This window comes from Egretta garzetta, unplaced genomic scaffold, assembly GCF_000687185.1.
Source record: "Egretta garzetta isolate BGI_Z169 unplaced genomic scaffold, ASM68718v1 scaffold207, whole genome shotgun sequence".
Lineage (NCBI taxonomy): Eukaryota > Metazoa > Chordata > Aves > Pelecaniformes > Ardeidae > Egretta > Egretta garzetta.
In genome coordinates this window covers 1,281,092-1,294,303 of record NW_009260185.1, presented here as the reverse complement: position 1 = coordinate 1,294,303, position 13,212 = coordinate 1,281,092, and the positions used below count along the sequence as shown (strand labels likewise).

The window sequence follows — 13,212 nt, the reverse complement described above, 5'->3', positions numbered from 1 at the left end:
GAAGTTTTCTGAAACTGTTTGGAAAAGGCTGGAATATTCATAAGCTCCGTGGGCCAAGCTCTGAATCACCCTAGGTGATTGTTCAGTGCCTCGGGGTGTTAACTGTTGGAGAGGAGGGGAGCGAAACCGGGCAGGGGAGGCAAAGCCAGCCCCGGGCACGCTGCCGCTCGACGGCCGCAATTTTTAATCTGATGCTCAGCTTTCGGATGCATATGTATGGACAGTAAAGGAATTATGATCTGTTTAATGTGGTTACCACCAGACATCTGGAAAATCATTTGATCTTGGCAACCACGGAAGATTTCGGATGCTTACATTGGGACAGGCTGGTAGAAATCGGTTACTCCTCAATTATTATTTTTTTTTTTCACTCCGCTTATGAATGAAACGAAATCCTCGAGCCAAGTTTTTAATTAGTTCAATATTGATCTCAAGAGCTTGGCATGTCCCCGCCTCCTCTCTTCGTCCTTATAATTGGGTTACACCGACTGCAGCCTCACACGGAGAAGGTGAAAACGCCGGGTTTGGCCGGAGTGAAAAAGGGACGGGCTGGGGGGGGGGGGGGGGCTTTGGCCCAGGACCATTTCACGTCCCGTATCAAAGGAGTTAACCCCTCGGTCTAGTTCAGTGCCAGTCCTCCGCGGGACTGCATAACCTCAAAGCTATGGATTCTCTGTAATTCACGCGGTCATCACTTCATAATTAAAACCCTCTAGTTATTCGCTAGGAATAAACAGAATGAGAACCTTCCCGGGCCTCGGCCGCAGGTTTGTAACCAGGTTTGCAGCCTTTGAGGCGGGTGGGAGAGGGGCTTGGCTTAATTCGCCCCCTCGGACCCGCTCAGCATCGGCCGGGCTCTCGTTAGCCCCCAGCCCGGGACCGCCACTTTGAACCAACGCCGCCAGTCGGGGAGGGGAGCCCCAGGAACCAGCAGCCCCCCCTCTGACTTTGTCGCTAGAAAGTGGCTTATTTCCCGCTAATTACCCCCTAACCGTGACAAAGTGCCCTCTTTTTTTTTTTAACTACCTTTCTCTCTGCGTGTATTTACATACCTTGTGCTAGGTGTGGCGCGTGTATACATTACATATATATAAAACTTCCGATAGCGACGACCCTCTGCAAACGTATTTATAATATTTACTCTCATTCTTTGCCCGCAGCTGTATTTGCAGAAGGCCAGGGTCTGTTCTGCTCCAGCCTTTACCAGAGGGAACATCGCCACCAACTTCAGCCAATGTTTAAACTTTCCGGGTCTGAGTTTCCTCTGGCACCGACTCGGTTGCAGAATGAAAAACGCAACGTGTTTTGTTTATTTTCTAAACCCACGTCCTCACAAGCAAAAAGCCCAAACTACAGCCCTGGGATTTGATCCCCAGAAACGAATACCAACTCTAAACTAGACTAATTGGGCAAAGCTCTGCTTTTCAGCTACAGGACTGAAAAGCAATCAGTGGCGTTTTCCAGCCCCACACCCGAAGGATGGGGTCCCTCCTACCTCTTGGTCTACAGGAACAGCCCATGGGATTTGGGAGCTTGAAGCCGGGAGGTTATTCACTGTTAATCGGTACTAAGTAAAACGTGATGTCTTAAAAGCGGTGTGGAGAAGATGCAGTAGCTTTGAAGCTGCATCGCAATTAGGCGAAGAGTGGGGTAAGCGGTGTCCTGGCTGGTTTTATTTGAGCTCCATGTCCCAATAAAACAGCCCCCGCCCTCCCTTCCTCCCCCATCCCGCAATTATTGAAAAGCTAAGGCACAAAAAAACAAAAATACTGAAGGCCAAAAAAACAGACTGCAGTGCACTAGCTCCAAACGTCTGGCCCCTCGCTTGAGGCCATAATTAATTTGAGATTTATTTTTATTGGAGAACCCAGTCTCGTCTGACCTTAGCCAAACAAGACTTCAGCTAGACCCTTGATGCGCTTGAATGGAACAGAATATTTCTCTCTAACTTCTCTTCAGGCGTCCGTGCCTGCTTTGAATTTGTTCCCTCAGACTTCATATATTTGGAGATTTGCAGGAAAGATTTAAAGCATTTTTCCCCCTTAGCATTCACTTTCTTTTTCTTCCCTCTTTGCTCCCCTTTCCCTCCGCACCTCCTTTCTTTCTAAACACAGGGCTGGGAGAGCATAGGAGAGGCTGGAATACAAAATTCCCTGGGTCCAGCATTTTGGTGGGGGGGCGTTTTTCTGTAAATTGGGAAAGAATGGAGCCGTTAGGAAGGCGTAGAGTTGGGGAGGGGGGTGGATTGCTTGAATACTCCTTGTCTAATGATGGGAGACACTGTAAAACTTGTCCCTTGCACCCGAGAACCCGGTTTATTTTAGAAAGCTCCAACATGCTACACTGCCAGGAGAGAAGCAACCTTTCTCCCACCTTTTCCCCCTAAATTCAAGCCCTGTCTTGAAGGTAAAGGGGGGGAGAAACAATGTCAGCCCTTCCCCACGCAGTGCTGGGGTCGAGCACGGGGAAAAAAAAGAAAAAAAAAAAAAAAAAAGTCAGGCGAGATTCGCTGGACACCGGGAAAGGGATTTTTCTATTTCAAACAGAGAGGTAGGTGCAAACAAAAACCAAATCCTTAAGCAGCAAGTTGTCATAAAGCATTAATCAGCGACTTGCTAAAGCCTAACAACTTCGCAGCGTTTCAGCCTCAAGAAACGAGCGTCAAAAAAAGGGAGAACGATTCGGCGTATACGTAGATTCATCATCACGAAACGTGAGAATGACGTAAAAGCTCACGGCAGGTTCTGCCCACTTTACCCTTGCCGACAAAGCTGCTGCAGCTCCCACCTGCGCATGGGTGCCTGGTCCCATCCTCCCGAGCCCGGGCGGGAGGAACTGGAATTCTGCGGGACGCCAGCCGCCCCCCCCGCCCGCCCTCCCAGCATCCGCGCATCCCGGCGCACCTGCGGGATGCCCGGCGCACAGGTCCCCCCGCAGCCCCTTCCCCTTCCCCGCGGATGAGTCACCGGGCACCACCTCCGCTGCGAGATTTCTGTTGTTAAAACAACCCCCCCAAAAAATGAAATAACGGGATATTCTTTTCCTTGCGACTTGGCCCCGAGCAGCCTCTGGCTGCTACTGTTCAGCGGGCAAGATAAGGTGTCCGTGTCAGAGCTTCTCAGTAGCCTTCGTATCGCCCACTCCAAAGAAAATCTCACTGTTTTGTCCTTAAAAAAAAAAATTTAATCCCCTCTCTCTTTAGGGATTCTGTAAACTTTCCAGGCAGAGTGAAAGCAAGAACAAACCAAATATTGTTTCCAGCCACCCAGACTATTTTGCTCCATGAATATGCTTCTTTGTACGGTACCACAAACGTTATGGCTGCATGAAATCCATTTTTAAAGCGAGAGGTCCCGTGCTCGCACGGTGGCTGCTCCCTGGAGGAAAGCCTGTTCAAAGGGCTGGAGACCATTTTCCGCACAAGCTCGCAGAGAGGAACATGCAGTTGCTTTGGGGGTGTTCCCCAAAACTCCCCAGCGGGTCGGAGCAGGGACTTCTGCCTCCTCCAAGAACCCCGGGTCTGCGCGGGTCCAAGGCGTCCCAGCGCCTCACCTGAGCTGCTTCTGGGGAACTGCCTTAAATATCCCCCACCGGGGCACTATTTTAAATATCATCCCCAGCGCCTGGCCAGAGGAAAGGAGGGGAAAAGCAGGGGTGCTGCCCGCTCCTGAGTGATGGGGAGCGTTACCGCCCTCTCCTTTGGCTTCTTCTCCTTGCAGAGGGCCAAGGGATTTCACCCCGCGGGTCTCGCCTCACGCTGGCGGGGCCGGCACCTGGAAAAGGGGCTCCGGGAGCAGGGAAGCTCGCCCCGGCCCCGGGATCCTCCGCAGAGCCCCGGGAGCTCCAGGCGCTGCCCTGGGCAGGGCAGGAGCTGCGTTTACAAGCTGGGGGAACGGAAAAGCAGAAGCAATGACTCTCTGTGCGAGGAGGGGGGTGATAGGAGAGGACATGAGCGTTTGGATGTCGCCGAAGGGCGCAAGAAAAGCGCGGGTGAATCCCCCCCCGCTCCCAATTATCCTTGTACTGCCTTCATACACATTATTAAACCACCAACTGGCAGCGCAGAAGGGGGTCGAAAACTGTTGTGGTCCGGAGTAGCTTGTGGCATTGGTAACAACTAAAAATTCAGTATTCTAGAGGTCACGTTTCTTTGCTTATAGCCCTAATTCTTTCCATATCCCTACAGTCAGGATTCCAGTGCTGTCTTTTAAAGTTTAATTTCCTCCGTTATATTACATGTTTCATCCTCTAAAGTAAAATACTCATCTTTAGATGAGATTAGCACCCACTGATATACTGTAAATTATTAAGTACTTGCAGCTCAGTAAGTACCGTAATGGTATGATGAATAGAAATATTTTATTAGTTATGCGGAATAAACCAGTAAGGATCAAATTGGGTTTTATATTTATGATTTCCTACCCCTCTATCGCGTTAAGGCCCATACAAGAAGTGTGCATGAGAGGAGAATGGGTAGCCCTGTCAAGGAGGTTGTACAGGATCCTTTAACAGTGCTTTAGATACAGGTCCATACGTCCTGTGCGGTTGTGATGTAAACCAAGGTTACAACACCGAGAAGCTGAACTTTGCTAGTATGACGCAACATAAACCAGCCTTGTTAAAACAAACCTTTTTAAAAAATGAAATCTTCCTCTTCCTCCTCCAGCCCTTTTGCATTTTGAAAGGCACGGCAAGAAAACCAGCGTGGCCCAAAGGTGGTCATCAGCTATTTTGTACCCCAGGGGTATGACAGCAAATTTGTTCCTCCTGGGAGCTCCTGTGGAACACCCTGCGAGCAATCCCCTCGGTTACAGCATAGAGACGAGGCATTCTTGTGCGCAAGGCATAGAACAAGCATAAAACTTATATGCATGATGCATTTGTTGAAGAGGATTTATAGAAGACATTGATCCCAATCTTGCTTTTGCTGCTGTCATGGGGGTACTGTACACACCACCAGCTGAGATTCCATGAAAGTAATAAATAAATAAAATACTTCTTCCTCCCACAAGACAATCAAGTAAGTTTTTTCTGGAGAAGGAATGACATGAAAGAAAATAATAAAAAAAATTACATAAAAGAAAATACTACTAATAAAAAAGACCTGGGAAGAGAGAGAAGTTGGAACTCAACCTCCTGCTTTTCAAACTTCTCGCTCACACAATTTGGGAAGTCCTCAAAGGTCAATGTGGGGAAGCAGGAAAGAGAAGACAGGTGCTGTCTAAATCTGAACAGTGCCTTGTTCTTACGCAGCACTTTCATCCACTCTTTAAAAGATGGAGAAATGGAGGAACAGAGAGTTGACGTGTCTTGCTGAGGAGCACCGAGCCCACCCCAGCAGGGCTTGGCTCCATACCCACGCTTCCTAGATAGTTAGTCAGCCCCACCTCTTCTAGAAATAAGCCAGCCACAGTCAGAACCTCTCTGCTGGCCCTGGGTGCATTTGAATCGGTGGGAACTGTCACCAAACTCAGAGGGGCCAGAGACTGACCTGACCTGTGTGTTTAAGGCTCTGATCCTCCTGAATTTAAGCATGTTCCTACTTTTAAGAAGAGCCCTGCTAATCTGAATGAGCTACCCGTTTTACGCCATTGATACCGAACTGCCCAACATAAAACTTTTAAGAGTCAATGGGAGATATTCCCTTTGTCTTCCCAGGACTTTGGATCAGTCCCAAGAGGCTTCTGTTGAAATCCCAGTGAGTTTTTTAAGCACAGGAACAAGTCATTTCCCCAATGACATTGGTGCGAACGAAGTTTTACAGACAAAAAACCAAAGACAAGGTCCTCGCCCAAAATAACCGCAGCTGATGATGCAGGGTTATAATAAAAGACAGAGAGTTCAGCATCACACAGCTCAGTTATCCCTCCACTGCTGAAACACTGGATATAAGTCCAGCCTGAGGAGTTCTTCCTGGTGGATAAAACACATGCTTATGTGAAGAGAACTTTGTCCAAGCACTTTGCCTGCAGGATTGTACTTAATGAGAAGGCTATCCCGACACAGTTACGGACAGACTCACTCAATCCTGCTGGAATGTTAAATTATTTAGGCCTGGATCTTGGTTCCACTTAATTCAAAAGGAATTTTGCTACTAACTGGGGCGGCAGCTGGATCTAGCCTCGCAACAAAAGGCAATGATACCATAATATAGGATGTCAAAGGGCCTTCATCTCTTCATTGTAAACAGAACACGTCTCAGATCATTTCCCACATACAGGACCTCCAAAGAGAAACCAATGCTAAAGCTGGCCACAGACTGTGTTATGCATTTCTTTACTTGAACAGGGACTGAATTTGCTTTCGTGAGACTTGAATTTAATTTGTTTTCCATGGAGTTTCTACTCTTACAGAATCTGGTCCAAAGCTATACAAATTTAATAAGCAAAATTAAATCACCAACATTCCCTGAAAGATTGAGCTACGAGTGTGATTTTGGGGTATATCAACTGAATGTGGAATCTTGACCATTCCCGGTCAGATTTGCTCTAGAAACCTGGTCCAGGGAGCTGCACAAGTTCACCCAATCAGGGAATACAAGTAACGCCACATGACCCGAGAGGCATCCCACCAACCTCACATTTCAAATACTAATACTCTTAACAAACCGCCTGCAAAATGAGCCATAGCCTAGGGATTATATCCAGAAGTCATTCTGTGAATAATTTCCAATAATGTGTGTGTACATGAAAATCACAATTGGCACATAGATTGTTGACTAAGGGGGGGGAGAGAGAGGCGAAATTCCTGTAATAAATTATTCATTACAAATTATCCACCCAGCTCTAGTTAACACCCTTCTGTGTTTCTTCAGCCTGGGAGAGAAGAGGCTTGTGTTTTAGATTTTCCCTAAGTGCTGTTGCATGCAGGGTTTGCCTTAAACGTGTAACCCAGATGTCCCAGGCTTGGTTTATTTACATTCTTGGGAACTGTTGTGGAAAAAAACCTATATGATGTCAAATATAATATAGTACTCAATTGAGTTATAAAGGGACAAGGCTGTGCCAACCCTTCTTTGGTATTTGTTTTAAACTTATGAAGGGCAAAAGTGGCCCATCAAAATACATTCTAAGGTACATTTTTTTACTAAAAAAAAAGACACAAACAACTATTTAGAGTGCAAGATGTAGTAGTGTCTGGTATTAGCCATTATCAGTAAACCTAACTGAAGTCAGTTTGCCAACTAAATTCTATAGAAGCATTGCTCAAGGAAAACCATAAGTAACACTGTGAAAGAAATCCCAGTACTAGACAGGGTTGTCTGGTGTAACAATCCATTTCTTCAGTAACTGAAAGGGATGTTTTGGGTTAACTCCTTAAATATTTTTCCCCTCTAAATCCATTTTGAAATGTACCTTGCAAAAAACCCATAACTTCACATATCATCTTGCATATTGAATTCAGTAGTTGGCACAGCAGAGAAGTAGAGAGATGTTAAATGAAATTTAGCTCTGGTTCAAGACTAAATGGTATCTAGGAAATCAGAAAATTGGAAGCCAATTTAAGAAACCACTATGATATAACATGGGTAGCACACCACCACTATCATATTGGTTTCAGAGCAACAAACCACTACTATAATGTAATTCAGGACACCCTCGCTGTAATACTGGTTATAGTATAACCCATCAAACCAAGCATCAACGCATTATAAAAGACAAGACCACTTCAACATCTTGTTGGTCCCTGATGATACAACCCTGCGTATTTCCAGAACGATAACTATGAACCTTAAGACTCTAACCCCTCTCCCACCGAAGGCAGAGGGATTTTTTTTTTTTTTTCCTGCTAAGTTCAGTGAGAATGGGAATGAGATTTTTTCAACTAATACAAATGATTGTGAATTTTGGAGGATTGTAATTTTTGACATTACCTGTTTAAAGATGCTGTCATGTCTTACCTTGACGTAAGACGAAGTGTCTGGTACAGTCTGAAACATCCTTACTTGTTTAATAGATATATTTAAAGGTCCTAAGATTGACCTGAAATTAAAAAAAAAAAAGTCAAATTGTATATAGAAAAGTAAAGAAACAAAGCATTGCTTGAAAAGTAAGATTAGTAATAAAATTTAAAGATAAATGATCAAGCATTTAAATGTACCTTGTAAAAGACACAGAAAAACGTCCCCCACGGTAGCTAAAAATCAGGTAATAGACGGGACTTCATAAAGCAGGGGTTTATTTCTATGCTTTAACAACAGTTTGGTTTTGTTTTTGGATTTCCCCTCCCCCCCCAGGAAAAGAGCCTTCTTCACTTTTGACGAGAGCAGAGGGAAATGTTTGACGTTTGATTAACTGAATTTCTTAGCCAACAATTAAAAGCCAGCTGAAATACTCATGTTTTCATGTCGAGACTAGTTAACCCTATTGACTTGTATCCAAGGGTTTCACTTGGCTAAATGAAGGGCAGTTGCCTTCGTGACTCATTGAAACCATGCCGAGCCATTAGCCTGCCGTCCTCTATTGATTTAAAGAACCTTTCTCACCAATAATAATTAAACAATAAATTAAAAATGAAAATAGCGAACGGAAGCATCATTTCAAATAGCAACCCCCCTCCCTCCCCCCCCGGGTTGTCAATCTCAGCCCCTCTATTTCGGATAGTGCCGTTGCTCAGCCAGTGCTTTATCTCCCGCTTGCATCAATGCTCTGCATCTGTTTTTCTGTATTTCTAAGACTTGATGATCTCCCGGTGAACAAGGCTTTTTTTTTTTTTTCCCCTCCCCCCTCTAAGTCATCGCTACAGAGATGCAGAGATTAACAACGATCGTGAAAAAAATAATGGTGTGTGTGAAAATAAATCTGCAGCACCTAAAATATCCGACAACTATTTCTTCTACCCGCTCCTCTCAGGACCTTAGTCCCCCTGGAAAGCGCCAGAAAGCGATTAGCTTACTGTAATTAGTGCATCGTTAAGGAACACGACCCCCCCCACCACCCCCCGCCCTTAGCGCGGAGCTCCTAAATGCTGCTGAGCTGACGGTCCCATTTTCCCGGGGTGGGAAGGGAAGAGTCAGAAATTTACCCAGAATTTATTACAGAAAAATTATACTACAGAATCAGGAACATGCATAAAGACTTGCAACACAAGCGGTTAATACTCCTGGGTTGGGTTGATTTGGGGTGGGTTTTTTTGTAAGCTCTTAATAAAAGCTGTGGGGTCCTGACTTTGCTGCTAGTTCGGTTTGCCCAGATCTAACACAACCCAGACACCGCTGGTTAATCACGAAATAACCTTCGTTTGATTAATGCTCCCTAATTTGCTCCCCAAGCTGCCACCCCGCCGGTGGAAGCCCCGGCGAAGGGTTCGGCTCGCCCCCAGCAATGCCAAACAGCCAGGGAAACACCTCCGTGCCCGCAAAGCCAGCGCCACCGGCTTGCTTTGAAACATCTGCTGATTAAAAAAAAAAAAAAAAAATAGAGAAAGAAAGCAAAAACCCCACAGCCCAACAACTCTGGAAAATAAAAGTTCGCTATCTGCACGTAACCCCCCCTTTTATTGATTTTTAAAGCATTTATTACGCGGCCAGCTGGCACAGAAGGGCAACTGATTCTAAAATCGACAATGTGTTTCTGATAAGTACAATTCTTTTTTTCTGTCGTCCTCCCTCCTAACACATTCCAGTTTCTTTTGCTTCTGAACTTGCGACGGGGGGTGGGGGTAGGCAGAGTTGAGGGACAAGGTAATTTTGCTTAGCCGGTAAATTTTCTAGGGTCAAGGATTCACATATCAGTTTCCCCTGCTCCCCTCTTTACCCCTAATTAGCGCTCCCCCAACCCCCGCTTACCTCCCTCTTATAATTACGCGTGTTCATATAAATAAATACATCTGCATATTTGGAGCCAGTCTAAGAAGTCTGCTGTGGATTATTTATCAATCGGATTGCCCTGCCAGCATCCGTCGCAATATAAAAGGGCCTCTTAAACTACTTTTAGATTCGCCTCTTGCTTATCCTTATTACTATTATTTAAATGACTCACCTTTTATACCCTTTCCCCTCAACCAGTGGCAGACCAGTTTGTAAAGATCCAGGTTGAGACCAAAAATAAAACTCCCCACCAGTTCTGGATTACTACCCTGCCGCTGCAGTTTTGCAAAGAGGAGAAAGATTAAACTTGGTAGATCCAAAGCAGCGCTGAAGTTAAAATTCCCAGCCCATCCAGACAGGCTGCATCAACCAGGCATTTCCTCAGGGGGCTTCTGTAATGCTCGCAGCTCCGGGACGTGCTTTCCTTTCCCTCTCTTCTATGCCCTCTACTTTTCATTTGATTTCCGTTTTCCCCCTTATCAATATTTCAGCTGTTCCCTCAGATTAATCACGGCTATGTGACATCCTCGCCCAATGAGCCCGCCTGGCGCTACTCGCAACTTTAAAGAAGAAAAAAAAAAAAAAAAAAAAATTCACAACTTTCTTAAAAAAATACCGCTGAGGAGTCAAGCCGAAAAGAGACGCTGAGTGGAGCTCAAGTGCTACTTTAAATCCCCTTTTTAAATAAGGAAGTTTCAAATATCCGTTTTTAAACCATCGTTCCTTACTTTGAGCTTTTTTTCCTGACTCTTACCTTGAAAAGAGTTAACCCATTTCCCCCTGAAGCAGAACTGAAATCACGACAGCCGACGCTGCAGATGCACACGGCTGGAAAAAGGAGATGAAATCCTCTCGAAACTATTCTCTCTACTGGATGAAGAATTCAGCTTTTCTCTCTGCAAGCCGAAACCTCCAGATCCTCTTAGCTATTTAATAATACCCTATCAAATAGTAACGCATTTAGGGAGGGAAAGGAAACACATCTTCACTGCAGGGAAATTTTTTTTCCCCCCTACGGGGTCACGTTTCTGGTGCATATTGTCATCTCAGAAGGGTTCGCAGATAATTATTTTGCACGAACCTGGGGAAGAAATTTCTAGGGATTTTAGTACGACATCAATTTTAAATGTAACCCTCAGAAGGGTTACCAAAACTATTTGGAAAATGTCCTTCCACTCTCTCTTCTCTTTCTCTCCTTCCCGGCTTTGCCCCAAATTCCAACATATTGAAACATTTTTCTCCTTAATAAGAGGAACATATAAAGTGAAGGGGTGAAAGGGCAACTTGGGAGCCGTGCCTAGAGCTCCGCACACAATTTACTCTCTGGTAGACGAGGCGTTTAGCATTCCTCCCAATTTCCAAGGAAAACAGACTCAGACCTGTACCCAGTGACCAGGGACCTCGCCAGAGCCACTTTTTAATATAGAAATTCCTTGGATTCTTTGTTATTATTATAATTGTTGTTGTTGTTTGTGTTAAAAGAAGCAGTTTCCCAGGCGAGGTAAAGCGATGGGGATTTTAGGGAGCAGATAACTTCCGATGGAAGGAAAAATCAAAGCGATAGGAGAGAAAGGGGATCGAAAAAAAAAATTAATCAGCGTTGTAATTTTTAAATGGCTTTCAAAAAATCACACGCATCGGAGTTTAAAATGCCATTTGCAAGCCTTAATCTCATTATTCTGTGGGGATGTGAACAACTCTTCCTGCACACTCACGACCGAGCTAGCTAGTGGCTGAATCAGCTCACATTTCAAAGTCATTTTTCATTCTTTTCTCACGTTTCCACGTGTGAATTACACAAAACGCGTAGCTGAAGAGGAACCCCAAGGGCTTGCTATTGTGTAAACAAACCCCTTTGCCTCTTACTTTCATTGGGGGGCAGATAACAGGCGTTTGCATCTCTGCCCCGTGCGTTTTCCCCATGAGTTTCCTTTATTTTTTAAGCAAATGTGCCCAGAACCTCAGCCTTGCTCTGACAGGGACCACTGAGCACACTCACCTAATAAGCCGCAATGAAATAAACTTTAAAGCTTGGCGTTAACAAAAACTTCGGACATAAAACACTTACAAGTTCAGGGGAAACGCTTGCCCTGAATCCTGAGCTGGGTTTGCTACCCCTTGTAACCAAACCCCACAGTCGAGTCAAGAAACCCATGTGGCTAGTTGCAGTCATCTTGGGAGCTTTACTAGCCCAAAAGAAAATTGCTGGCAAATTGGAAACAGCTGTAGCATTGGAGACAAAAAAAAAAAAAAAAAAATCACCCCCACACGCACACTCCTGAGCAGAGAAAGTTACAGAAGTTTTGTTTATACAAATAGCAGACATGACATTTCAAGTTTTCAGCAACAAACCCTAGGTGCCTTGCATGTAAGCAACATTTCAACATTCATCACTGGCAGTGATTTTTTAAAGACGCCTATGAAATCTCTCCCGCTCGCACATAGGCGCTTCCAGTTCGCTCCCGAGGCAGCTGCTCTCGCCTGTGCCTATGCCCCCTTTACAGGGTGCTAGCAACACAAACAGTGACTTAAAACCCACAAAGAATTTTATCCAAGGCGGGGGGGGGGGGAACCTGACAAGTGCTCGATTCTCATAAGCCTGTCGGACAATTGCTAGAACAAATGAAACGGTGGAAAAGCTCGGAGTCCTGCAAAATGTGCTCTTTTCATGTTTTCTATTTATTAGATATGTTAAGAGAAAACAGACTCATATGAGTCCCAAATGTAGGCAGAGTATTAAAAGAGGCATGTGTATGCTCCAGCAATTACAGCTGAATTTGATTAAAAACGTCATGAGGACTGCAAAAGCAGGAGTTACCTGATACACTAACCCTGAGGTTGCTTTAGGATGAATTATAACACAATTCATTTTATTTTAATAGGTCACTATAAGATTAACTGTTTAAGGATGGAGCTGTGCTATAAATGTTTACATCAAACCAGAAATAAGCAAGCTTTACTTTCTGGTTGTTTAGAAATAATGTTTATTACATTTTAAAATTCCTCAACACGTTAATTAGGAATAAGGGGAAAGTACGTGAAGTCAAAAGGAGTTCCAGTGCTTGACATGTAACCACACACACACTTCTGTGCTTCGGTTTCCCTTTCCTAGGAGGAAAATGTGATGATTTTTAACTGGCCACCATCACTTCCACATGCTACGGGAAAATAATGACAACAACGTTTTTTCCCCCTTTTCCCTTCAGGTCTTGGTCCAAAATTTGAAGGCGCTTTGTAGCCTGGGCCCATGGTCAAGAAGAGCAGCCAAAGCTTGGGGTGATGACTCTGTCTGAGCAGCCCAGTGAAATCAGCCACCACGACAGCCAAATTTGGGTGTTTGGGAGGCAGAAAGCTTGAAGACCCATCTGTGACCGAGGGGTAAAATCTCACAGGCATGAAGGACT

General features: G+C 44.9%; 1 protein-coding gene across 3 annotated transcripts in view; it reads right to left on the bottom strand.

Moving 5' to 3' along the window:
* The window catches only part of FLI1 (Fli-1 proto-oncogene, ETS transcription factor), an 89,067-nt gene extending 78,790 nt beyond the window's left edge, over nucleotides 1-10,277 (bottom strand). The window contains exons 1-2 of one of the 3 annotated variants that reach the window (XM_035897465.1): nucleotides 9,981-10,277; nucleotides 7,874-7,982 (exon numbers count right to left, since the gene is read on the bottom strand). In XM_035897465.1, the coding sequence (XP_035753358.1) occupies nucleotides 7,874-7,939 (66 nt within the window). In that variant the 5' untranslated portion in view covers nucleotides 7,940-7,982; nucleotides 9,981-10,277. The remainder of the gene's footprint in view (nucleotides 1-7,873; nucleotides 7,983-9,980) is intronic. The other 2 variants (XM_035897466.1, XM_035897468.1) reach the window with 2 other exon arrangements.
* Nucleotides 10,278-13,212: the final 2,935 nt, after the last annotated feature.